At 43.0% G+C, this 25,000-nt stretch overlaps 1 protein-coding gene across 1 annotated transcript in view; it reads left to right on the top strand.

Moving 5' to 3' along the window:
- The first annotated feature begins 6,740 nt into the window (after positions 1-6,740).
- Positions 6,741-25,000, top strand: part of LOC145391941 (uncharacterized) — a 177,783-nt gene continuing 159,523 nt past the window's right edge. Inside the window, exon 1 of the mRNA XM_080266430.1 lies at positions 6,741-6,792. Within this exon, the coding sequence (XP_080122556.1) occupies positions 6,741-6,792 (52 nt within the window). The remainder of the gene's footprint in view (positions 6,793-25,000) is intronic.

Here is a 25,000-nt window from a genome sequence, read left to right as displayed (position 1 = left end):
TACCTCTTCCCACCTTACCTCTTCCTACCTTACCTCTATCCACCTTACCTCTTCCTACCTTACTTTTCTTCTTACTTTACCTCTTCCTACCTTACCTCTATCCACCTTACCTCTTCCTACCTTACCTCTATCCACCTTACCTCTTCCTACCTTACCTCTATCCACATTACCTCTTCCCACCTTACCTCTATCCACCTTACCTCTTCCCACCTTACCTCTATCCACCTTACCTCTATCCACCTTTCCTCTTCCCACCTTACCTCTTCCTACCTCAGCTCTTCCTACCCAAGCTCAAACCACCTTACCCCCCCCTCTCTCTCTCTCTCTCACACACACACACACACACACACACACACACACACACACACACACACACACACACACACACACACACACACACACACACACACACACTCCAATATGCCCACGTTTAACCTAACCAACATTCGGAATACAACACGAAAAGTAAAAAAAAAAAGAAAGTCTCCTAAAAGCCAGAGAGAGAGAGAGAGAGAGAGAGAGAGTTTTAACCAACGTCGCCTCTGTCACAGATTTTCACATCATTATAACACAGTTTGTCACTCTCTCTCTCTCTCTCTCTCTCTCTCTCTCTCTCAATACGTTGTCTCGCTCCCTGTCCTCTCCGTTTGTTTTTCCTTCCTTCACTTGTTTGTTTATTTTCTTTCACGTCTCTTTCATTCCTTTCTCTATTTCACATTGTCTTTATTTTCACTCGCGCCTGTCATCTCTGTATTATATTCTTTTCATAATCTCTCTCTCTCTCTCTCTCTCTCTCTCTCTCTCTCTCCCCAACACCCAACCTGAGCTCAAGTGTCTGTGAGGTTTGGATTGAGAGAGAGAGAGAGAGAGAGAGAGAGAAAGTTGAAGGAGACATTGAAGTAGATGATTTCCCCTGACTCCACACTCCACAGGCAAGGCGGTTGCGCGCGTGTGCGTGCGTGTGTGTGTGTGTGTGTGTGTGTGTGTGTGTGTGTGTGTGTGTGTGTGTTTTAAATATTTTAGTGACAGGACTACATACACAATGCAGTATACATTCGTCGGGGTACTATGGCTGAAGAATATCGTCATTTTATCAGCTTCTCACATCATCCAGTTTTAAATATTTCTGAGATGAGAGAGGCTTGGTATGTTTCTCTACACACGTCTTCTTAGCGATTTATTTTTGTACATGTTGGGATATAATTTAGTACGATATTTATGAGGAGTACAGTGATATGCAAATGTTTTTAATTACACAGAGGATAGCAAGACCTAATAAGAAAAATAAATAGCTTAGAAAGAGGTGTTAGGGAGCTTCCTTTCTCAGCTGGAATACGTCATGCCATAAACACACACACACACACACACACACACACACACACACACACACACACACACACACACACACACACACACACACACACACATGCAGAGGAGAGGCTTAGAGAGCCAATATCCTTGTACAATAGATGTCAGAGCACAGGTGGGGAGAGAGAGAGAGAGAGAGAGAGAGGGAGAAGAGGTAAAGACATGAGGAAGGCCAGAGTAGGGAGAGAAAGAGGAAAGGAAGGGAGAAATGAGAGACAGGAGAGATGAGAGAAATGAGAGGAGAAATTGAGTGAATATCTGGTGAGAGGAAATGAAGAAGAACAGAGGAGGAAGAGAGAGAGAGAAGGAAAGAAGAGAGGTGAAGTACAGGGAAAAGTTGTTAGAGAGAGAGAGAGAGCGAGGAATATCTCTCTCTCTCTCTACAACAATTTCACAAACCCATCTCATCATCATCATCATCATCATCATCATCATCATCATCATCATCCTAGTCATCATCTTCACACTATCATCTTGTCTGCTTTCTCCTCCTCCTCCTCCTGCTCCTCCTGCTTCTCCTCCTCCTCCTCATCATCATCATCATCAACAGCTCCCATTCCTTTAAAGAATTTCTCCGTTTTCATCCCTATCATCATCTTATCGTTCATCATTCCTGCCTAATGTCTCCTCCTCCTCTTCCTCCTCCTCCTCCTCCTCCTCATCATCATCATCATCATCATCATCATCATCATCATCATCATCATTTTCACCATTATTTGCATGATTATTCACGGGTACGTTAGAGTCCCTTTGAGCTTCGGAGTGTGTACTTTTGTATTAGTTTGTGTACAAGTGTGTGTGTGTGTGTGTGTGTGTGTGGTAACAATCTTGAATGACCGGTTATTAGCGAGAGAGAGAGAGAGAGAGAGAGAGAGAGAGAGAGAGAGAGAGAGAGAGAGAGAGAGAGAGAGAGAGAGAATAGTAGAGTGAGCGAGTGAGTATGAAAGACTGCTATTAAAAAAAAAATCCTGAAAGCAAATATACAAAAAACAAGAACAAACCCAGACACCACCGAAAGCGAGGAGATAATAATTAATAATAATCTAATTTCTATTCTATTCTATAGCCCGACGCCCTAATCCCGCAAAGGGTGGCCGCAGACAAAACGCCTCCAAGTCGCTCTGTCACCCACCATTTGACTACCCTCCCCCCAACTCACCCCCCTCTCCCTCATATACCTCTCAACTCCATCCCTCCACCTCATCCTCGGTCTACCTCTCCCTCCCTCCACCTCACCTACATACACCCTCTTAGTCAGTCTTTCATTCTCCATTCTCTTCACATGTCCAAACCACCTCAGTGTATTTCTCCTAATCTTCTCAACCACATCCACATCCACCCCACAACGTTCCTTCACTTCTTCATTCGTCAACCTGTCCCTCCACGTCACTCCACATGCTCCTTTCAAGTAACTCATTTCCACTGCTCTCACTCTTGACTTGTTCCCCTCTTGCAAGGTCCATGCCTCGCTTCCATACGTCAGGGTAGGGATCACAATACTATCATGCAGTGACTTCTTAACTTCCATACTCACCTCCCTATTTCTCATCACTGCTTTCAGTGTACCAACAACCTTCCTTCCCTGCTGTACCCTTTCACGCACTTCATCCCCCAAGGTTCCATCCTTATTCATCACACTACCCAAGTACTTGAATGCACTCACATTCTCCATATCCTCACCATCCAACCTCACTGCACACTCTGTGACTTCATTCCTCTCAAACACCATAACTTTACTTTTGTTTACATTAACTTTCAGATTCCTCCTCCTACACACTGTCCCAAATTCATTCACCAGACCTTGCAACTCCCATTCATCTTCAATCAACAGTACTGTATCATCAGCAAACAGCAACACCGGAAGCTTCCAAATCTCACCCTCATTCATTAGAGCCACCCCCACATCCACTGCCCTACCCTTCACCTCCTTTACAACCCCATCCATGTATATATTAAACAGCCATGGAGACATCACACAACCCTGTTTCAGTCCCACATTGAGATCAAAGAACTCACTCAGCTCACCATCCACCCGCACCGTAACCCTAGCTCCCTCGTACATACTCTTCACAGCACTCAACAATTTCCCCTCCACTCCATATATTCTTAATACCTTCCACATACCTTGCCTATCTATTCTGTCATAAGCTTTCCCCAAGTCCATGAAGGCAGCATACACTTTCCTTCCCTTCTCTAGATACTTCTCCACTAAACATCTTAGAACAAATATCTGATCTACACACCCTTTTCCCTTCCTAAATCCCCCTTGTTCTTCTCCAACTAGCTCCTCTGTCATATGCCTAACCCTATCAATGAGTATTCTATCATATATTTTACCAGTCACACTAAGTAGGCAAATACCCCTATGGTTACCACATACTTCTCTCTCTCCTTTTCCTTTGTATAAAAGAACAATTATACCTGATTTCCAGTCCTCTGGAACCTTCCCTATTCCCAAGCCAATCTACACAACTTCCATATCCACTCCACAACAATCTCACCCCCATACCTCAGCATTTCACCACACACTCCATCAATTCCTGGGGCCTTTCCCAACTTAATCTTCTTCATCGCTTCCACTACTTCCGCCCTACTGATCTCTTCCTCCCTCCTCTCATCTCTTCTTCTCCCAGCCATTCCCCAACCACTTATACTCGCACTGCTCTCACTCTCCACATTCAACAAATCCTCAAAGTGCTCCTTCTGTCTCCTCAGTTTCTCTCTCTTCTCCACCAACAATCTATTATTCCTATCTTTCACTCCCCTACTATTTCCCCTTTCACACTGCCTTACTTTCTTTACCTCCTTCCAAAACAATTTCTTACTCTCCCTCCATTTCACACTCAGATTCCTCCCAAACTCCTCATCCACTTTCTTTTTACTCTCCTTCACCAGTCTATTAACCTCCCTTCTCCTGCTCACATATACCTCTCTCTTCTCTCTCTCATCTTCTCCCCTACCTCTACTCGCTAACCATTCACTATATGCCTTCTTCTTTTGTTCCACAGCTCGTTTCACCTCATCGTTCCACCATGCTGTCCCTTGCACACCCTTGCATCTCCTCCTCACTCCACAAACGCCTCACACGCTGCGCCTATCTCTTCCGTGAATATCTTACATACGTCTTCCACCCCTTCCATCTGCTCTAGCTCATACCTTCCCAGTCTTTCTTCCACTATGCTCTTATACTCTGTCATTTTCTCACTATCTTGCAATTTCTCCACTCTTCTTACAGGAGTTGCTTCCTCCTGTCTTCCCCTTCGTCTCCTCAACCACTTTCTTTGCAGCTCTACCTTGGCCATCACTAAGTGATGGTCCGAGACTCCATTCCCCCACCCTCTCCACACTCTTGCATCCAACACTTGTCTTCTCATTCGCTCATCCACACACACGTAGTCTATCATTGCCTTTCGTTCCACAAGTTCACCATCCATCCTTCTCATTACTCTCCATGTATACCGGTGGATCATCTTATGCCGAAAGTAGGTGTTGGCTATTGCCAACCCCTTACAAGCACAGATGTCCACCAAAGCACTTCCATTCCCATCTACGTCAGCTGGCACACCCCACTGACCAACCACTCCATCCACTCGTACATTCCCAACTTTGCCATTCATGTCTCCAATCAACAGCACTCTCTCGCTCCTCTCAAACTTGTCCATACACGCTTCTACACTCGCCCAAAACTCATCTTTCACTCTTGCCACACGATCCTCTGTCGGGGCATACACACATACAATCGCCCACGCTTGTATACCTACTTTCATCCTCACCCATACAATCCTTGCACCCACTGTTCCATACTCTCTTATATTCTCCTTCCAATTCTTGCTTATCATCAGACATACTCCCTCTCTTGCCCTCTCATTCTCACTGACTCCCGCACATATACCTAAACCATATTCCCATTCTCTCACCCTTTCACCTTTCCATTTAGTTTCAGTCAATCCACATATATCCACTTTTGCATCCTCTAGCACCTGAACAATCTCTCTCTCTTTCACTTCATCATTTATTCCTCTCACATTCCACGTTCCCACCATAAGAATAATAATAATAATAATAATAATAATAATAATAATAATAATGATAAGGGTAATATTAATAATAATAATAATAATAACAACAATGATAATAATAACAGTACTAATAATGCCAATAATAACCCAATCAGGTAATCACACCAGGCCTGCCTGCCACTGAATTAGGCCAGTCACTAGCCAATAATTCTCGCTGCCTCAATTACCACCACCTCTCGCTGCACTTAGCAAACATCTCATGGAAATTCACCCGGGTATTGGCCATTGGAGGTCGCTGGCAGGCAAATCAGCAAGATGGGTAGCGATTTGGGATTCAATTTTGGATTCTCCCGGCCAAAAGACTGAAAGAATTACGTAAGCGATTTTTAATTCAGTTTGGATTCCCTTGCCGTTAAGACTGGAAGGGTTACGAAAGCGATTTTGAATTCAGTTTTGGATTCCCATATCCGTAAGACTGAAAGAACTACGAAAGCGATTTTGAATTTAATTTTGGATTCCCTTACTCGTAGACTGGAAGAATTACGTAAGCAGTTTTGGGTTCAGTTTTGGATTCTCATGGCGGTAAGAGTAGAAGGATTACGTTAGCGATTTTGAATTCAGTTTTGGAATCTCAGGCCGTAAGATTAGAAAGATGTTTGGGGAAAGATGAGGAATTCTAGGTATGCCGTTTATGAGAGAGAGAGAGAGAGAGAGAGAGAGAGAGAGAGAGAGAGAGAATTTCAGGCCCAGTTATAGTGAAAAGAGTCCAACGAGTCCAAAGTAATTCCTTTTTTTTGATTCAGGATTGGATTCTCAAGCCGTATGATTGGATGGATTATTAGAGATGGATTAGACACGTTAGCTTGTATTAGACTGGCCATGTGGAGAGGCTGCAGAATGAGAGACTGACTAGAAGAGAGTAGATGAGAGAGGTGGAGGGGGAGAGGGGAAGGGGGAGACCAAGGATGAGATGAAGGGCTGGAGTGGAGAGAGAGAGATATGAGAGAGGAAATGGTGTGGGCATGTGGAGAGGTGGAGAATGAGAGACTGACTAGAAGAGAGTAGGTTAGTAAGGTGGAGAGGGAGAGAGGAAGTGGGAGACCAAGAAAGAGGATGGAGTGAGAGACATGTAGGCCTACGAGAGTGGGGAGCTGTGAGTTGGAGGGAAGGCGGCTAAATGGCAGAGTACATGGCGACATGGCGGCGATTTGTTTGTGGCCACCCTTTACTGAATTAAGGCGTCTGACAAAAGATAGTTTATTCAAGTCAGTGTCACCAACACGTGATTCTGTCAAGGTTGTCAGTTGTACCAAATGCCAGAACACTGCTGCACTCTGATGCTGTACCACGTTCATGTGTTTCCAGTACGGTACATGTAAATCCAAATTGACCCCAGAGATCCCAGGTAAGGTTAGATTTTCCCATCCTCGTGACCCCGAATCCCAAATTAGTCAAACAGTCGAGTGGGATGCCATGTGGAACAGATTACCCCCGTCCTCAGATCTGACCCACCCGCTGCGGTAAATATACCTGATTGGTGAGGGGGGCTGGGTGTGGGGTGGTGGGGGAGGGGGATGGACGTGTGTGGGTGTGTGTGTGTGTGTGTGTGTGTGTGTGTGCCAGGCGTTGTTATAGCAGTTGTAGTTATAATCCAGGTGCAGTGCAGTCTGAAGCTACCCTGTCCTGCAGTCCACCATCTCCCCTTCATTGGATGGGGAGGGAGCTGAGGGGCGTCTGCATAACAATACCCATTTTACTCTAACTTGGACTAAAACTGCCATCTCTCCACAATGAATGCTGAGTGGTAGTAACAGATTAACACTTAAATATGATGCTAGTCAAGAGGAAGTGCTACCATTGGAATATAGAGCCATAGCACTGCCTTTCTCTGTTTTTGAGCTACGTGGAATATGCAACAAAAGTCAAAAATCAATAGGCAACCCTCTCTATCATGGTGTTCTTAGAAGCGATATAACCCAATCTACATACTGATGATCAGTATTGGGTAGCTGTGTGTGTGTGTGTGTGTGTGTGTGTGTGTGTGTGTGTGTGTGTGTATTTTTATGATGATGCGCTTGTGTATGTAATAATCAACTGTATCTGTTGAGAGAGAGAGAGAGAGAGAGAGAGAGAGAGAGAGAGAGAGAGAGAGAGAGAGAGAGAGAGAGAATCACTCCAATCTCTTTCCTCCGTTCTCATATTTCCTCCAATCTTTTCTCTCACTCAAATTCACTCCAAAAATTCCCTCCTCTTTCACATTCATTCATTCCCTCCATTAGCCTCCTAAATTGAATGAAGTAGGTAGGCAGGTGGTAGGTAGGTAAGTAGGTAGGTAAGTAGGAAGTAGGTTTTCCCGGCTTGAGTACTTTCTCATGGGTCTCTCTCTCTCTCTCTCTCTCTCTCTCTCTCTCTCTTTCTCAAAAACAACAGCGCTCACTAACAAAACAAATGGTGTGTATTTGTAAACAATAGACTCTACCCAGCATCAATAGTCCCTTGAAAATAAAACAAAAGCTAAGACAATAGTGTGCCATCAAAACACTAGCTCACTAAAAAACAATAGCACGTGACAAAACAACAGCCCATAGAAAAACAATACTCGGATGGCAAAGAGGTAGCACAAAACAACAGCCAGATTTCAAAACAATAGCCAAAGACAATTAATAGCCACATGACAAAACAATAGCCACATGACAAAACAATAGCCACATGACAAAACAATAGCCACATGACAAAACAATAGCCACATGACAAAACAATAACCACATGACAAAACAATAACCACATGACAAAACAATAACCACATGACAAAACAATAGCCACATGACAAAACAATAACCACATGACAAAACAATAGCCACATGACAAAACAATAGCCACATGACAAAACAATAACCACATGACAAAACAATAACCACATGACAAAACAATAGCCACATGACAAAACAGTAGCCACATGACAAAACAATAGCCAAAGACAAAACAATAGCCAAAGACAAAACAATAGCCAAAGACAAAACAATAGCCAAAGACAATTAACAGCCACATGACAAAACAATAGTCAGATGACAAAACAATAGCTAGATTTCAAAACAATAGCCAAAGACAATTAATAACCATAGGACAAACAACAGCGTGTGGAAAACCAGTATCAAAACAAAAGTCGGTTCTTATGCACTAGCTTAAGAAGAAGTAAAATAAAACACCAGCCAGCGCTGACAAAACAACAGCGGGCTGACTAAATAACCGCGGTGGCCTAAATCCTGAACACGCTTCATCCAACCAAGAAAATCCTGAAGAAATTGCATCCCGCAGAAAGATATAATGCCGGGATTTATTTCTCTCTCTCTCTCTCTCTCTCTCTCTCTCTCTCTCAACTACTTTAATCTATCACCTCTCCCCTTCCTCCTGTCTTTTATCTCTCCCTTTCTCTCCTCATTTTATCAGTCATCCCTTATCTCTCTCTTCGTCTCATTGTTCTCTGCTCTCTCTCTTCCACCCATGTTTTGCTTCTCTCTTCCTCTCTTCATTGCTCTTTTTTCTTTCATCTTTCCTTTCCTTCTCTTTAAAATTTTATTTTATATTTGCAAAACAGAACTCTTTTAATTATTTATTATTATTATTATTATTATTATTATTATTATTATTATTATCATCATTATTATTATTATTTTTATTATTATTATTATTATTATTATTATTATTTTTATTATTATTATTATTTTTATTATTATTATTATTATTATTATTTTGAGTTACTTGAGAGGAGCATGTGGAGTGACATGGAGGGACAGGTTGACAAATGAAGAAGTGAAGGAACGTTGTGGGGTAGATGTGGATGTGGTTGAAAAGATTAGGAGAAATACACTGAGGTGGTTTGGACATGTGGAGAGGATGGAGAATGAAAGACTGACTAAGAGGGTGTATGTAGGTGAGGTGGAGGGAGGGAGAGGGAGGGGTAGACCGAGGATGAGGTGAAGGGATGGAGTTGAGAGGTATATGAGGGAGGGGGGGGTGAGTTGGGGGGAGGGGAGTCAAATGGTGGGTGACAGAGTGACTTGGAGGCGTTTTGTCTGCGGCCACCCTTTGCGGGATTAGGGCGTCGGGCTATAGATAGATAGATAGATAGATTATTTATTATTTTATTATTATTATTATTATTTTCTTTTTTTTATTATTATTATTGCTGTTAATGTTATTAAAGCTTCCCACATCGCTGTGGGAATATATAATATTCTGACATACTTTAACATTGGCCTACATCAAAGGCTGTTTGGCGTACAGCCTTCCAATGTGGTCAGCATAATGGCACAGCTGTGGGTTTCTTTTGGCCAACTATGGTGGCAGTCCCTCAACCGGGTCTTGGGATATTATCTGCAACACAGAAAAGTCAGCCATGCTGTCTCGAGAACCGCTTCAGCTGGGACACTGACATTTTACTACAAAGTACCTTCAGGCGGACGCAGGCCGGAAGGGAGTATGGTTCCAATCGATTGGTTATTCTGAGATCTCCTGAGTCAAAAATTGGTACTTTTACCGATATTCTGGATGTCAGCTAATTATCCATGAGGGATTAAAGCTAGAGCCACCAAACCTGGTGGTCCTGTAGACACTGATGACCTAAGGTGACATGCACAAGATCAATGACCTTGACCTCAGGGTCCCTTTTTAATTAGGCTTCTAGTAGGCAATGGCTGTGGCAACTTGTGTGCAGTCCACCGGGTTTAATATTCATTTGAACCTGGGTCTTCTACAACAACAACAACAACAACTACTACTACTACTACTGCTGTTGCTGCTGCTGCTACTGCTGCAGATACTCTTCTTCCTACTATTGCACTGCTACTACTACTACTACCACAACTACTACTACTACTACTACTATTACTACTACTACTACTATTACTACTACTACTACTACTACTAGTGCTACCACTACTACTACTACTACTACTACTAGTGCTACCACTACTACTACTACTACTACCACAACTGCTGCCGCTGCAGCTGCCGCTGCTACTGCTACTGCTACTGCTACTACCACTACTGCTACTCTATTACCACTACCACTACTACTACTACAACTACTACTACTACTACTACTACTGCTGCTGCTGCTGCTGCTGCTACTACCACTACCACCACCATCACCACTACTACTACTACTTTTTTTTTTTTTTTTTTTAACAATCACCTCCATCCATTGGTGAATTATATTGTGATGATCAAAACCAACCTTGCTAATACAGTTCACCATTTGGAGTTGTAATGTGAAGGTTAACACTAACCCTCATATTACAATCCGTTGGCCCCAAGCACGCCAACGGCTGTGCTGACCAACCATCTACTATTACTATTATTATTTTATTTTATATTTATTGATATTACAGTGTAAATAAAGACATTAAACTATTGGAGTCGCTGGTCTATGCGACTCTTGACCACTGCAGCTTCGTAATCCATACCCGCCAGAGAGACAGGCCTGAGGGCTGATGATCTTGTGCCCCTGAGACATAGCAGAGCAGACCTCACGAGGGAGAATGACAGTCGACATCTCATCCAGGCCGTAACAGAACTCTGCGGTTGACGTTTCTTCTCAGAAAGAACCTCTGCCAGTCTCGAAAAGAATCTCACTGCCTCTGGACCCATGCCACCTCATGTCGTGAACACAAGGGGAGTGAATCGACCGTGGTCCACATGTTGGATCCTTTCTTGATAATTTCTATTTTTTTCTTGTTCATTCCTCTTGTGTGCAGCTTCGAGAGACAGTTCACGATGACATGCTGCCATGGGATCGAATATCCTGATGTCGAAGAACGCCCTCTGCCCACGTGTCCAAAACCTCGAGCACTGACATCCACTCTTGCATCATTTGATGTGTTTGCTGTTCTGTGGGTGAAGTGCTCGCCGTCCAGGGGTAGCAGAGCTGGCTCAGTTGTGACATCATGGCATATTTCCTGCAGCATTTTGTCAGTGAGGTCGCGTACTTCATCGTGTTGGATGCAAACAAAGCCTCCCTTCTTCCATACCATTGCATGGTCTGCATCAAAGGCAGTGCCACAGGCACAGTGTTGAGGTAGGTTCTCTATGGGCCACCCATATCTCAAGGCTATGGCGTCAATAAATTCTTGTTTGTTGAAGTGGAAGCCTTTTGCTTTGAGAGGCAGGGTTGTGAGCCAGTTCGATGCCCCAACTTCCTGTGCAATTTCAACTCTTCTGCACTGGTCTGGTGTTAGATGTTGTATTATGTGCTGCAGTTGCTCTTTTTGTCTTGCTTCACACTCCTTGCTTATCTGTGTCTTTATGTCTTTCTGCCTTTGGTGGTCGATTTCACTCGTCTCAACCTGGGCGCAGATCTTCTGTGACAAGGATTCGGTGAGCCTGAGTGAATTTCTGTGTTCATAGCTTGCCACGGCTACTGGATTTATAATGCCAAAGCCTCCCATCCTGGGTGGTAGTGCTAGAAGGTCCCTCTCATCTGGTGTGGGGATGTGGCCATTGGTTAGAGATGAGAGGAATGAATCCCTGATTGCATCCTCCAGTGGTTGTAGCAGCAACTCGATGTCTGGTATGGTCCTCATCACGAAGGTCCACTTGTGCTTTACACCATAGGTAAATGCACTGTATGCTGCATGGGGTTCTGTTTTTGCATGGCTGGATAGTGTATGAATTTCTTCTACCCATGTCTTTACCTTATCACTCACATATTTGTCTTTGAATTCCTTAGTTCCAATCACAGCCCCTAGATGCCTCTGACCTTCCTTGGTCACTATCACGTTTGTGCCTCTAAATGCTTCTTGTGCATCTTGATAGTAAGCTGGTTTCACGATCAACATGGACTTACTTGCATTAGGGTAGTAACCTATTTCAGGGCCATGAGATGTTACAAGGTCCCACCATTTCCTTACATCATCAACCTTGCCAGCACCCGTGAGATCATGTGCATAGGCTACTACTACTACTACCACCACCACCACCACCACCACCACCACTACTACTACTACTACTACTACTACTACTATTACTATTACCTATTACTACTACTACTACTACTACGACTACTACTACTACTATTACTACTACTACTGTTACTACTACTACTATTACTACTACTACTACTATTACAACTACTTTTTTTTTATGCGAGGAAGAAGGAACCAAAGGCCATGAGCCTGCAGTAACAGTTCCCTCCAAGAGAAAAACAAAATACAATAGAGAGCCAAATTCAAGATCCGATCATTTTGAGATGCCTGGACACACTGCGTTTGAAAGACTGGAGATCATAGGCAGCAGGAAATACAGACAGAGGGAGACAGTTCCAGAGCTGACCTGTTGCATAAATGAAAGACTGGGAGTAACGGTTAACTCTTGCATTAGAGAGTTGGACAGAAAAGGGATGAGAGCTTGCTGCCAGATGGGTGCTACGCGCCCGTCATAGAGGTGGAGGAATGCAAGCAGACAGTTCGGAGGAGCAGTGACCATTAAAGTAGCGACAGAAAAGAGATAAAGATGCAACAGTGCGGCGAAGAGACAGAGGTTGAAGGGAGTCAGTAAGAGGAGGAGAGTTAATGAGACGAAAAGCCTTTGACTCCACCCTATTGAGAAGAGCTGTATGTGGGGAGCCTCCCCACACATGAGAGTTGTACTCCACACAGGGGTGGATAAAACCCCTGTATAGAGTCAACAATTGTGCAGGGGTAAAGAAAGAGTGGAGTCGGCTTAGCACACCCAATCTCTTGGAAGCAGATTTTACAAGAGATGTAATATGATCTTTTCAAGATAAGTCCCGAGTAAATGAAACCCCAAGCATGTTCAAGGATGATGCAGGATTAAGCTGAATATTATTAAACATTAGTGGGTATACCTGTGGAAGATTTTGTCGGGTTGATAGGTGTAGGAACTGAGTCTTAGATGCATTAAAAACAACCATATTATTTTTACCCCAGTCAGAGATACGAGCCAAGTCAGACATTAGGTGTGCCATAGCCTCATCCCTTGTTTGTTGAAGTAACTGCTGAGATGGGCGTTGTGGGAACCGAATGGAAAGGTGAAGGGTGGAGTCATCAGCGTATGAGTGGATAGGGTTAGATGTACAGCTTAGAAGATCATTGATGAATAAAAGGAAGAGAGTTGGTGATAGGACAGAGCCCTGAGGAATGCCACTGTTGATAGATCTAGGAGAAGAACTATGGCCGTCTACAACAGCGGCTATAGAACGACCAGAAAGGAAGCTAGCGATGAAGGCACAGATAGAAGGATAGAAACCGTAGGAGGGCAGTTTGGAAATTAAAGATTTATGCCAGACTCGATCGAAAGCCTTTGAGATGTCAAGTGCAATGGCAAAGCTTTCGCCAAAGTCCGGAAAGGAGGATGACCAGGAGTCTGAAAGGTAGGTGAGAAGATCGCCAGTGGAGCGTCCCTGACAGAATCCGTACTGACGATCGGAAAGAAGGTTGTTATAGGAAAGATGCCTTAAAATTTTTCTATTGAGAATTGACCCGAAAATTTTTGAAATACAGGACGTTAAAGCAATTGGACGATAGTTGGAGGGTTGGGAGTGGTCACCCTTCTTTGGGACTGGCTGAATGAGAGCAAACTTCCAGCAAGGCATTTATGGTCCCCCCCCCCCTGGGGACTCCGAGGCTTGGTAAAGAGACTCCATTTTGAGTTAAATTTTGAATAGGAAGTGTAATGTGTACTGTGCATGTAGTCTGGTGTAGATAGTTAGAGAAATTTGTACTGGAGAGCATGCTGGCCTACTCTCTATGTAACTGAGTCACTGAAAAAGTTCAGCAAAGGGGGATGGTCAGGAACTAGTCCTGAGGGCTGATGAAACGGGAGCTCCAGCACTCCTTGTCATCAGCTTTCCATCCATCTCGGGAGTACTGCCCTGCTCGACTGGTACTACAGTCTACTCCTACTACTACTATTACTACTACTACTACTACTACTACTACTACTTGTACGACACTGGATTGGATGATGGATGGATGGATGAATACTCATTTTCCAAACCTTCCCATACTCATTGCACGAATATATATATCTATCTATTGCCAGACGCCTTAATCCCGTTTGGGGTGGCCACAAACAAATCGCCTCCAAGTCGCCCTGTCCCCTGCCATTTCACTGCCCTGCTCCCAACTCACACACCCCTTTCTCATATACCTCTCCACCCCATCCCTCCATCTCATCCTCGGCCTCCCCCTCCCTCTTCCCCCCTCCACCTCACTCACATACACTCTCTTCGTCAGTCTTTCACCCTCCATCCTCTCCACATGGCCAAACCACCTCAGTGTGTTCCTCATAACGCTTCCTATCACATCCACACCACAACGCTCCTTTATATCCTCATTCGTCAGCCTGTCTCTCCATGTACCTCCACAGGCTCCTCTTAAAATAACTCATTTCCACTGCTCTCACTCTTGACTTGTGTCCTTCCAACAACGTCCAAGCTTCACTTCCGTACGTTAGAGCTGGTATCACAATACTGTCATGTAGTAACTTTTTCACTTCCATGCTCACTTCCCTGTTTCTTATCACTGCTTTCAAAGAACCAGCAACCTTTCTTCCCTGCTGTACCCTTTCAAGCACTTCACCCTCCAAACCTCCATTTTTACTCATCACACTACCCAAGTACTTAAATGTACTCACATTTTCCAATTCCTCACCATCCAACCTCGCTGTACATTCACTGACTTCACCTCTTTCAAAGACCATCACTTTACTCTTCCCTACATTAACCTTTAGATTCCGTTTCTTACACACTCTCCCAAACTCGTCCACCAAGCCTTGCAGCTTCCCTTCGTCTTCACTCAACAACACAGTATCATCTGCAAACAACAGTACAGGGAGTTTCCAAACACTATCCTCTCTCACCAGGGCCACTCCAACATCCACTACCCTACCTTGTACCTCTTTTATTACCCCATCCATTTACAGATTGAACAACCATGGAGACATGACACATCGCTGTTTCAACCCAACTTTCAAAGAGAAAAATTCACTTAGTTCACCATCCACATGCACTGCAGCCTTCGCACCATCGTACATACTCTTCACAGCATTCAACAACTTCCCATCTACTCCATATATTCTTAACACTTTCCACAATCCTTGTCTATCCACCCTGTCATATGCTTTCTCCAAATCCATGAAAGCCGCATACAACTTCTTTTCCTTCTCTAGAAACTTTTCCACTAAAGATCTAAGAATGAATATCTGATCTACACAACCTCTTCCCTTCCTAAAGCCTCCCTGTTCTTCTCCAACTAATTTCTTTTTTCTTTAACTTTGTCAATAAGTATCCTATCATACACTTTTCCTATTATACTAAGAAGACAAATGCCCCTATGATTATCACACACTTCTTTTTCCCCTTTTCCTTTGTACAAGGGAATAATTATACCTGACTTCCAATCCTCCGGGACTCTACCTTTCTCCCAGGCCAATCTGCACATCTTCCACATCCATTATACTACTATCTCTCCCCCATGCTTCAGCATTTCACCACACACTTCATCAATTCCTGGGGCTTTCCCCAATTTAACTTTCTTCATTGCTTCCACAACTTCTATCCTACTAATTTCTTCCTGTCTTCTCACCTCCCTCCTTCTCCCAGCCATTCCCTAGTCACTTATACTCGCATTACTTCCATCCTCTAGAGAGAGAGACTGCTGACTCATTGCGACTTTAAGCATTGCAAGTTATCATGGATGGCAAGAATGTGGCAATGGCAGGAGGGTCCATAATTGTGTAGTGAAATGACATGAGTGGTTGTTCGAAACAGAGAGAGAGAGAGAGAGAGAGAGAGAGAGAGAGAGGTTGTTTTGAATGTAGAAGAGAGCAGTAGTGCAAGATGGCTTTACCAGTGTTATCGTGCAATGTAATCAATAGTGAACTGTGAACAGTCGAAGACTACAATACCAACTAATGCGTTATTTTGCATTCACTGTAGAAATAGCGGAGAGGCGCGGCAATGCCATGGGTGAAGGGAAGAGTGCAAACGATCCTGAGCATTACTTTCCGTGGCCGTATCATCGGGATGTGGGAAGAGGGAAAATCGTCAAGAGAAATTGCCCTTCTCACAGGTGTCTCTGTCAGGACTGTGAATCGATGGATTCGTCGGTGGCAAACGGAGTGCTCAGTGAAAAAGCCTGGCAGTGGAAGACCTCGGGTTCTCACCGTGAAAATGTCGCCCGTATAGCGGACATGGTAAACGAGCAGTCAAAGTGTTCAGCAACTCAGGTTACTCGGACTTTACAGCTTCCTTGCGATCACCGGACGACGAAGAAGACGCATTCACGAGATGGACTTTCACTGTTACAGGACGGCCAAGAAATAAAAACTCTCAAGCCAATAAAGAGTGGAGACTAGGCTTTGCTTTACAGTATTATGGAGCTGACGTAGATTTTTTGAACAGTCATATTTACTGATGGGAAATGCTTCACGTCGGTGGAAGCAGGGGCTCGAACGTGCTGGAGACCAGTAAACACACAGAATAAGATGAAAAATATACAGAAGGGCAAAAGTGGTCGGGTGAACCTATCATTTGGGGGATGGATGTGGGCCAATGGACCTGGAGAATTGACGAAAATACAAGGAAGATTTACAGGGCAAAAATACATTGACGTGTTAGAAAACGTTTTATTGCCATCCGTGCGAAATATGGCAATCCCACTTCCTCATCCTGTTAGACTTGTTCACGACAGGAGTCCTGTGCATATGTGCACAGTGTTAAAGAATTGGTTTAATCAGCACCCAGAAGTGGAAGTCCTCGATTGGCCCTCAAGGGGTTGTGATCTAAACCCAGTAGAGATTTTATGGGCCATAATGTGCAAGGACTGGGACGTGGGTGAAGAAAATTTTTTTTCAAGCTGTAGAACGTAAAGCCCTTGAGGCTTGGGAGTCTGTGAGGAACCGTCCAAATATTAGTCATAATTTAGTGACAACCGTACCCAGGAGGGTTGATGAAGTTGTTCAAGCTCAAGGTGTATCGATGTGTTTACATCATTTGAATGCTTGATGGTGTAATTTTCTTTGATCACGTGTGAAGTAGCTTTCATAATGAAAAGTAATACCGTATGTATTCTATATGTACTGTATATACTGTAGGCAATGATTTACCAAAATCCTGGCATTAGGTTTATATCAATGTCACCCTATGTTTCCCAGGTTATCATAAATCGGTGTAATTATATACGAATGTGTTTTTCTTAATACAGTCAAGGTGAGTTACTTGTATATCCAAGTAGTAATATTCCAATTCTATGTCAAATACACTAACTACTTTATTGTGTGTCATTAATAGCGTTTGATTGATGTAAAAGCATTTGTTTAACTCGTGTGTTTCAGTTTCCTCTAAATTAAAATTTGCCGATATATTTTCCAACTTCAGCCCGAGCACCTTCTCCCGAAACTGATTGAAATGACGAGGCTTTTGCCATAAAGTCCTTCCTCAGCTGATGACTCAAAATCACGGTGGTATACCTGTAAGTGTGGTATGAATTATAGCCTTATTAAAGACAGAAAAGTATGACCATAGTACAGCACAGTATACACTGAAAAGTTTAATATCCAATGATAACCTACGACTGGCCCCTCTACAAAGAAACCAACGAATCACAGTTATGCAAACGATGATTTTAAAAATGAAATACAAACATTGCTTCTACGCTGCGAGGTGGGAAACATCATAGTACTAACCATGATCCTCTAAATTGCCACATAAAAATTATGTTTCGCGGAGTATATAGTTACCTGTATATATATTATCGTGTTCATACTTGTTGATTTAATATAACCTTACCAGTGAATCACGTGGAGATCCTGGCAATATTGGTTACTTATCCCATGGATGTGGACACTGAATCCCTCCCTCTGTCTCCTGCCACCCCGGCACCTCTCATGCCCCTCCTCCCGAAGCACCGTTGTCCGAACCTCAGTTGGTAAAGATGCATGTTGGGCCTTGGATCAGGACAGAAATTTTGACCGCCAGTGTACTAGTAAAGTTTTAGTGTATTTTGAAAGCACGTGTACAGGTATTTCGATAGCACGTGTACAGGTATTTTGATAGCACGTGTACAGGTATTTTGAAACCATGAGTACTGTTTTGAAAGCACGTGTACGGGTATTTTGATAGCACGAGTACTATTTTGAAAGCACGTTTACAGGTATGTTGAATTGCGCGTGTACAGGTATTTTGAAAGCACGTGTACAAGTATTTTGAATGCACGAGTACTATTTTGAAAGCACGTGTACGGGTATTATGAAAGCTCATGTACAGGTATTTTGAAAGCACGTGTACAGGTATTTTGAAAGCACGGGTACAGGTATTTTGAAGGCACGAGTACAGGCATTTTGGAGGCAAGTGTGTTGTGGCGGTGCTTTGGGAAGGGTGTTTGAATATAAAATAGAAGGTAACAGGTTTTGGTCGGGGCGATGGGGAGGCGAGGAGGCGAAAAGGCGTGTGTAGGAAACATGTTTTATATCTTATCAATATATTATATATCCATAAATAAGTCAAGTAAGATAATGTAAAAATGAAAAAAGTAGTTCAGGCTTTTCTGTTCAGTATAATATTAGTTTTACATTAATAATGTTTACTAAAAGAAATAATGCAATATTTTTCGTCTTCCTTTATTCTTTATCAAAATAATAATAATAATAATAATAATAATAATAATAATGATAGTAGTAGTAGTAGTAACAATAGCAGCAGTAGTAGTAGTAGTAGTACTAGGAGTAGTAATTATATTGATAATAATAGAAATAATACCAAGAAGCAGTGCCAAGGCACAGCAAACTCGTCCCCGGAAGTCATTTTAGTGCTGACGTATAAACACAACAGGATATCTAGTCAGAGACGTCACATATCAAGTTTGGAGTAAATCGGGTGAAAATTGACGATTTTATGCCCATTAGAAATTTTAGGCCCGACCCACCTGACACTGACCCCCCTACCGCTAACTGGGGGGTGACCCCCCTGATGTAATGAGGCATGTTATAGGATGCAGATTTGAAAGATGCACCTTTAGGTTTTGGTTTCATGTCGATATGACGAATTTGATAGGAGTTATGGGCGAGAACAGTTTTTTTTTTTCTTTTTAACATTTTTTGGGCGTACAGCCTGGGCCTTGGCCCAATTTGGTCCCAAATCTAATCAGGTGATGAAGGTCATAGCCCATCATCCCTGTAATTTTAGTAAAAATCGCACCAGTAGTTTTCGCGTAAAGTTGTTGACAGACAGACAGACAAACAAACAAACAAGCCGAGTGAAAACAGTACCTGTTCCCGAGCCCCTCCGGGGCGGGGACAGGTAATGATAATCCGCGTTTTGCTAGGATAGTCACAAAATTCACCTATTGTTTGATGAATCATCGCACAAAACTCTCTCTCTCTCTCTCTCTCTCTCTCTCTCTCTCTCTCTCTCTCTCTCTCTCTCTCTCTCTCTCTCACAGCATCATGAAATTATAAATTATTACGTTTTTTTCTGTTCTGCTCGGCTTTACGACAATGTTTCATATTAAAGCAAAAGACTGTGTGTGTGTGTGTGTGTGTGTGTGTGTGTGTGTGTGTGTGTGTGTGTGTGTGTGTGTGTGTGTGTGTGTGTGTGTGTGTGTGTGTGTGTGTGTGTGTGTCAGCTGAAGTTATAATGAAAATGTTTCTCTGTACAAACGTTTCCTTTTATGGTGATGAAATTTTCTGTTTTACTGCTTGGGAAAAAAAAATGTACTCATGTTTTATTAAGAATGAATGAAAAAATATATATATTGAGAAAAACATGCAACCTTTTTATGTGTCATGTTTTGCTGAGAAATTGTAAATCATGTGTGTGATATGTTGTTGACAGAGGGAGGGTTAGATACTGTAGATAAATAGATATATAGACAGATAGAATGAGAGAGACGGATAGATACAGATATATAGATCACATAATCATACCTACAAAAGGAGACAGGAAAGTTAAATACAGCCAGCCAATAGATAGATAAATTGATTGATAGATAGATACACACATAGATATCAATGGATTATATATACATACATACAAAATATGAAATGCTAATTAAATGAAGCCAATAGATGGATAGATAGACTGTAGATAGATACAGGTAGATACCCGGTATATAGATAGATACATAGATAGATAGACTTTTATATACATACAAAGAGAGAAAGGAAAATTAAATATAACCAATAGATAAACAGATAGATTGTACATACACAACACGAGCGAATGAAAGTTAAATACAACCAGTGGACAGACAGACAGACAGACAGATAGATAGATAGATAGATAATTACGTCGACTCACAACAATTGATTAAGCTGTAGTGAATTCTAACGTTAAATCTGGCCTTCATTCTGCCTCACCAACATAGCCAGCTGCTGCGTTGGCTGGGTATTACTCAGACCTCCCTTGACTCCTTTGTTACTCCCCGAAAGAAGGAGGATGGACTGCTGGAGAAGGGCAGTTCAACCTGCAGTCCACTGGGTTCACGTTTTGTATGAACCGGGGGCTACTGCTACTACAACTACTACTGCTGCTGCTACAACAACAACAACAACAGAAACAACAACTAGTGCTACTAATACTAATATTACTGTTACTGCTACTGCTACTTTTGCTGCTGCTGCTGCTACTACTACTACTACTACTACTACTAATACTGCTGCTGCTGCTGCTACAACTACTACTGCTGCTGCTACAACTACTACTGCTACTGCTACAACAACAACAACAGAAACAACAACTAGTTCTACTAATACTAATATTACTGTTACTGCTGCTGCTGCTGCTGCTACTACTACTACTACTATTACTACTACTACTACCACTACTACTAGCGCTGCCACTATTACTACTACTACTACTACTACTACTATTAATGAAATGCCGAGAACTCAGGCCCCGAGCTGTCTGTGCAAAGCGTCACTCGGTGTGCCTCTGCCAAGCCCTGCACACAGACTCACCATACAACCCCCATGACAGGGTTCATTGTGGGTTGAAATAACACTAAAGATTTCTTTTCTTTTCTTTTCTTTTCTTTTCTTTTTTTATGTGTCCGAATCTGGGCATAAGCTTCACAGCCTACTCCCAAGACCCAGTAGTTCTGCATACCATACACCTCCACTTTAGCGCTAACACCCACCGTCCATATTGGGCTGCCTCATACAGGACTAGTGTATCGGTATTAGCGGGGGTACTTTTACATGTCGGCGGGACTTTTGGTAGATCAGTAAAGTCTGCTTTTATGAAATTCATATCCTAAAACTGTTCCCTTCCCAGCTGGGATTCGAATCAGGGTTCATTAGGACTGGCCACCTCTCTACCGATTCAGTCCATCGTCCCTTCATACTGTATTACTAACAAAAGTTTGGAGGAAATCCGTCGAGGGGTTCAAGGGATATAGCGTTCACAAGGATAAATTAAGTCGACCCCATATGACCTAGACCTTTGACAGTGCTGACCTAATCAGTCCATTGTCCCTTCATACTGCATCACTGACAAGAGTTTCGTGGAAATCCGTGGATGGGTTCAGGAGATATCGCGCCACAACAGTGTTACAGATGCGTGGACCAGTGTACGCATGGACGGACAGAACAATCACATAATCCCTCCTCCACCAAAGGTGGTTCAAGACTTACTACTACTACTACTACTGCTACTGCTACTACTACTACTACTACTACTACTACTACTACTATCACCACTACTAAAATATCTACTTTTTCGGGCTATATAATAATTTTAACAGTTCATTTCTCACATTTTACTATATTTAAATCTTCATTTAATGGCAGCCTCGGACGGTGAGTGCAGTGTTGATAGAATATCTCACTCTCGGTAATTTTAGGGCTTTGTTGATAGGTGATATTACTCCCGGAAATTTCAGGGCTTGGTGATCTCAGTGTTGATTGTAGTGCGCAACAGGTTTAGCCATAGTCGAACCTCACCATACACATCGAATTCCCTCTCAATAGCTGTTGGAAATAAATGAGTATGAGTAGGAATGTGTGAATAAGGATGAGTAATGAGGAGTGGGTGAGAGGTGTGTGGTGTCAGACACACGTTGATTGACGCGGCGGCGTCTCAGCAAACACGCACAGTGATGTCAACTTCCCACCCTCTGGTAGCTTTGGTGAGTAACTGAGTAGCGGTGAGTAACCTGAATGAAGAAAGGTGGGTAAGATGAGTTGTGAATGTGGGCTTGGTATTTGCTGCCGTCGTCTGGACCTCCTGCACTCCTGCGTCAGCTTGGTGGAGGTAGGCGGCGGTTCGAGAGAGCGGTGGGGGTCAGGTGGTTGTTGCTGTGTACTTGCTTGTTTTGTTATTCCTCACTCAACTCGTCCTTCTTATTGTATACTCGATTGTGTTTAATTGACTGTAGAAGTGATGGTTTGTAGGCGTCGGGTCGTCGGGTACTGCCGCCAACTATGATACGTGGTATCTTGACCATATACAGTAATATGTAATCTTGAGATTTGTTTTAGTTATCGTGTAGTCGAAGACAGAAGTTAAAGATGGATACAGGGTGTTGATCGTAGTTTATTATCTTCAAGGAAAAGTTTAAGTTGAGCAGTGTATGTATTACACAGAATCGTAATTTACTCGTTAAGTCTCGTCGGACCCCTCTTCTCTCTTCCTCTCTCCACAACCTCTCGGTTCTATGGCTAGCCCCTTTCTGCCTCTGTAACTTCCATCCTTCCCTACGAGGGCTGTGTCACGTGTAATGGCCGTGTGTGAAGTTTCTAGAAGCCTGTATGTCTGTGTGTATGTAGCATTTCCGGTGCACTTCTAGCATTCCTTCACTAAAAGCTTGCAAACTCATTTCCTTTTCCCACACCTACCTTGACAGGTGTTCCTATCTATTATGCTATCTATTATGAGTTGTATTATGATAATGTAAATTCCTATACCTATCTATCATGCTATATGTTATGATTTGTATTATTATAATATGGATTCCTGACATTTCTCTTCAAATAATATTTTCTTTATAATCTTTTTCGAATTAATCGATTGTGTTTAAATTAACTATTGGAATCATATATATATATATATATATATATATATATATATATATATATATATATATATATATATATATATATATATATATATATAATTAAATCAGCTCTTTGGGCGGATTTTGGGGATACATTGAGAATTATAACATAAAAGAAATAAATAAATGAATAAATAAAAAAGTCATAATGAGCAATGTATTGACGGTAAGCATAAGTATACAGTATGTAAGCCTCTTTTCTCTCTCTCTCTCTCTCTCTCTCTCTCTCTCATTCTTGCTTTACCACAGTGCAGACAACCCTCTCTCTCTCTCTCTTTCTCTCTCTCTCTCTCTCTCTCTCTCTCTCTCTCTCTCTGACTGACTGCAGACCTGGAGTGCATTTCTCTGGAATGTCCCACTTTAAAATGTAATTCCTTGTAGTTTGAAGCGATAACCCTCCCCCTGTGTGTGTGTGTGTGTGTGTGTGTGTGTGTGTGTGTGTGTGTGTGTGTGTGTGTGTTAGCTCAGCAGCAGTGTAGGTCTCCGGTAAAAATGCTTCATTCCAACACAGCATGAACAAAGAGAGAGTGGTGTTTGTGCTACGCTGAGTGATGGTGGTGGTGGTGGTGGTGGTGATGATATGATGATGATGGTGGAGGTGGTGGTGGTGGTGGTGATGGTGATGATGATGATGATGATGATGATGATGATGATGGTGGAGGTGGTGGTGATGATGATGATGATGATGATGATGATGATGATGGTGGTGGTGGTGGTTAGGAGAAAGAAAATATGATGATGATGGTGATGACAATGACGATGACCACACCAGCGTAAGCCATAGAATTTTCCAATGATTGTTCTCAGTGTGCCACAATTTAAGACTCAAATGTATGCATGATATAAAAAGTTAAATTAAGGACAAGAGATATGTTTGTACAGTAGAACCACATCCCCCTCCTCCACTATTCCCCATCTCAGTATTTCCTATTTCCACCCTCTATCCTTCCCTCGCCCTCTCCCCCACCTCCTCTCCCCCTCCCCTTCCCTCTCCCCTTCTCCTCTCCCCAGCCCCTCCTCCTCTCCCCAGCCCCTCCTCCTCTCCCCAGCCCCTCCTCCTCTCCCCAGCCCCTCCTCCTCTCCCCAGCCCCTCCTCCTCTCCCCAGCCCCTCCTTCTCTCCCCAACCCCTCTTCCTCTCCCCAACCCCTCCTTTTCTGCCCAAGCCCTCCTCCTCTCCCCTACCCCTCCTCTTCTCTCAAATCCCTCCTTCTCTCCCCAACCTCTCCTCTTCTCCCCAACCACTCCTCCTCTCCCCCTACCCCTCCTTCTCTCCCCCGACCCCTCCTCCTCTCTCCTTCCCTCTCTCCCTCCACTCCTTCTTTCCCCAACCCTTCCTCCTCTCCCCAACCCCTCTTTCTCTCCCCAACCCCTCTTTGTCTTCCCAACCCCTCCTCCTCACACCAACCCCTCCTCCTCTCCCCAACCCAGGGTTGGTGATTTTTTTTATCTTTTTAAATCAAAAAATAAAAATGTTTTTTTATTTGTTCGATTTATTTATTTTTATTTATTTATTTGATTTTTCTGTGTATTTAATAGGTAGT

Source organism: Coenobita brevimanus, chromosome 20 (assembly GCF_032717465.1).
Source record: "Coenobita brevimanus isolate Jiangsu-jjx chromosome 20, ASM3271746v2, whole genome shotgun sequence".
Taxonomy (NCBI): Eukaryota; Metazoa; Arthropoda; class Malacostraca; order Decapoda; family Coenobitidae; genus Coenobita; species Coenobita brevimanus.
The sequence above is the reverse complement of the archived record's forward strand: the minus strand, read 5'-3'. Positions and strand labels throughout refer to the sequence as shown.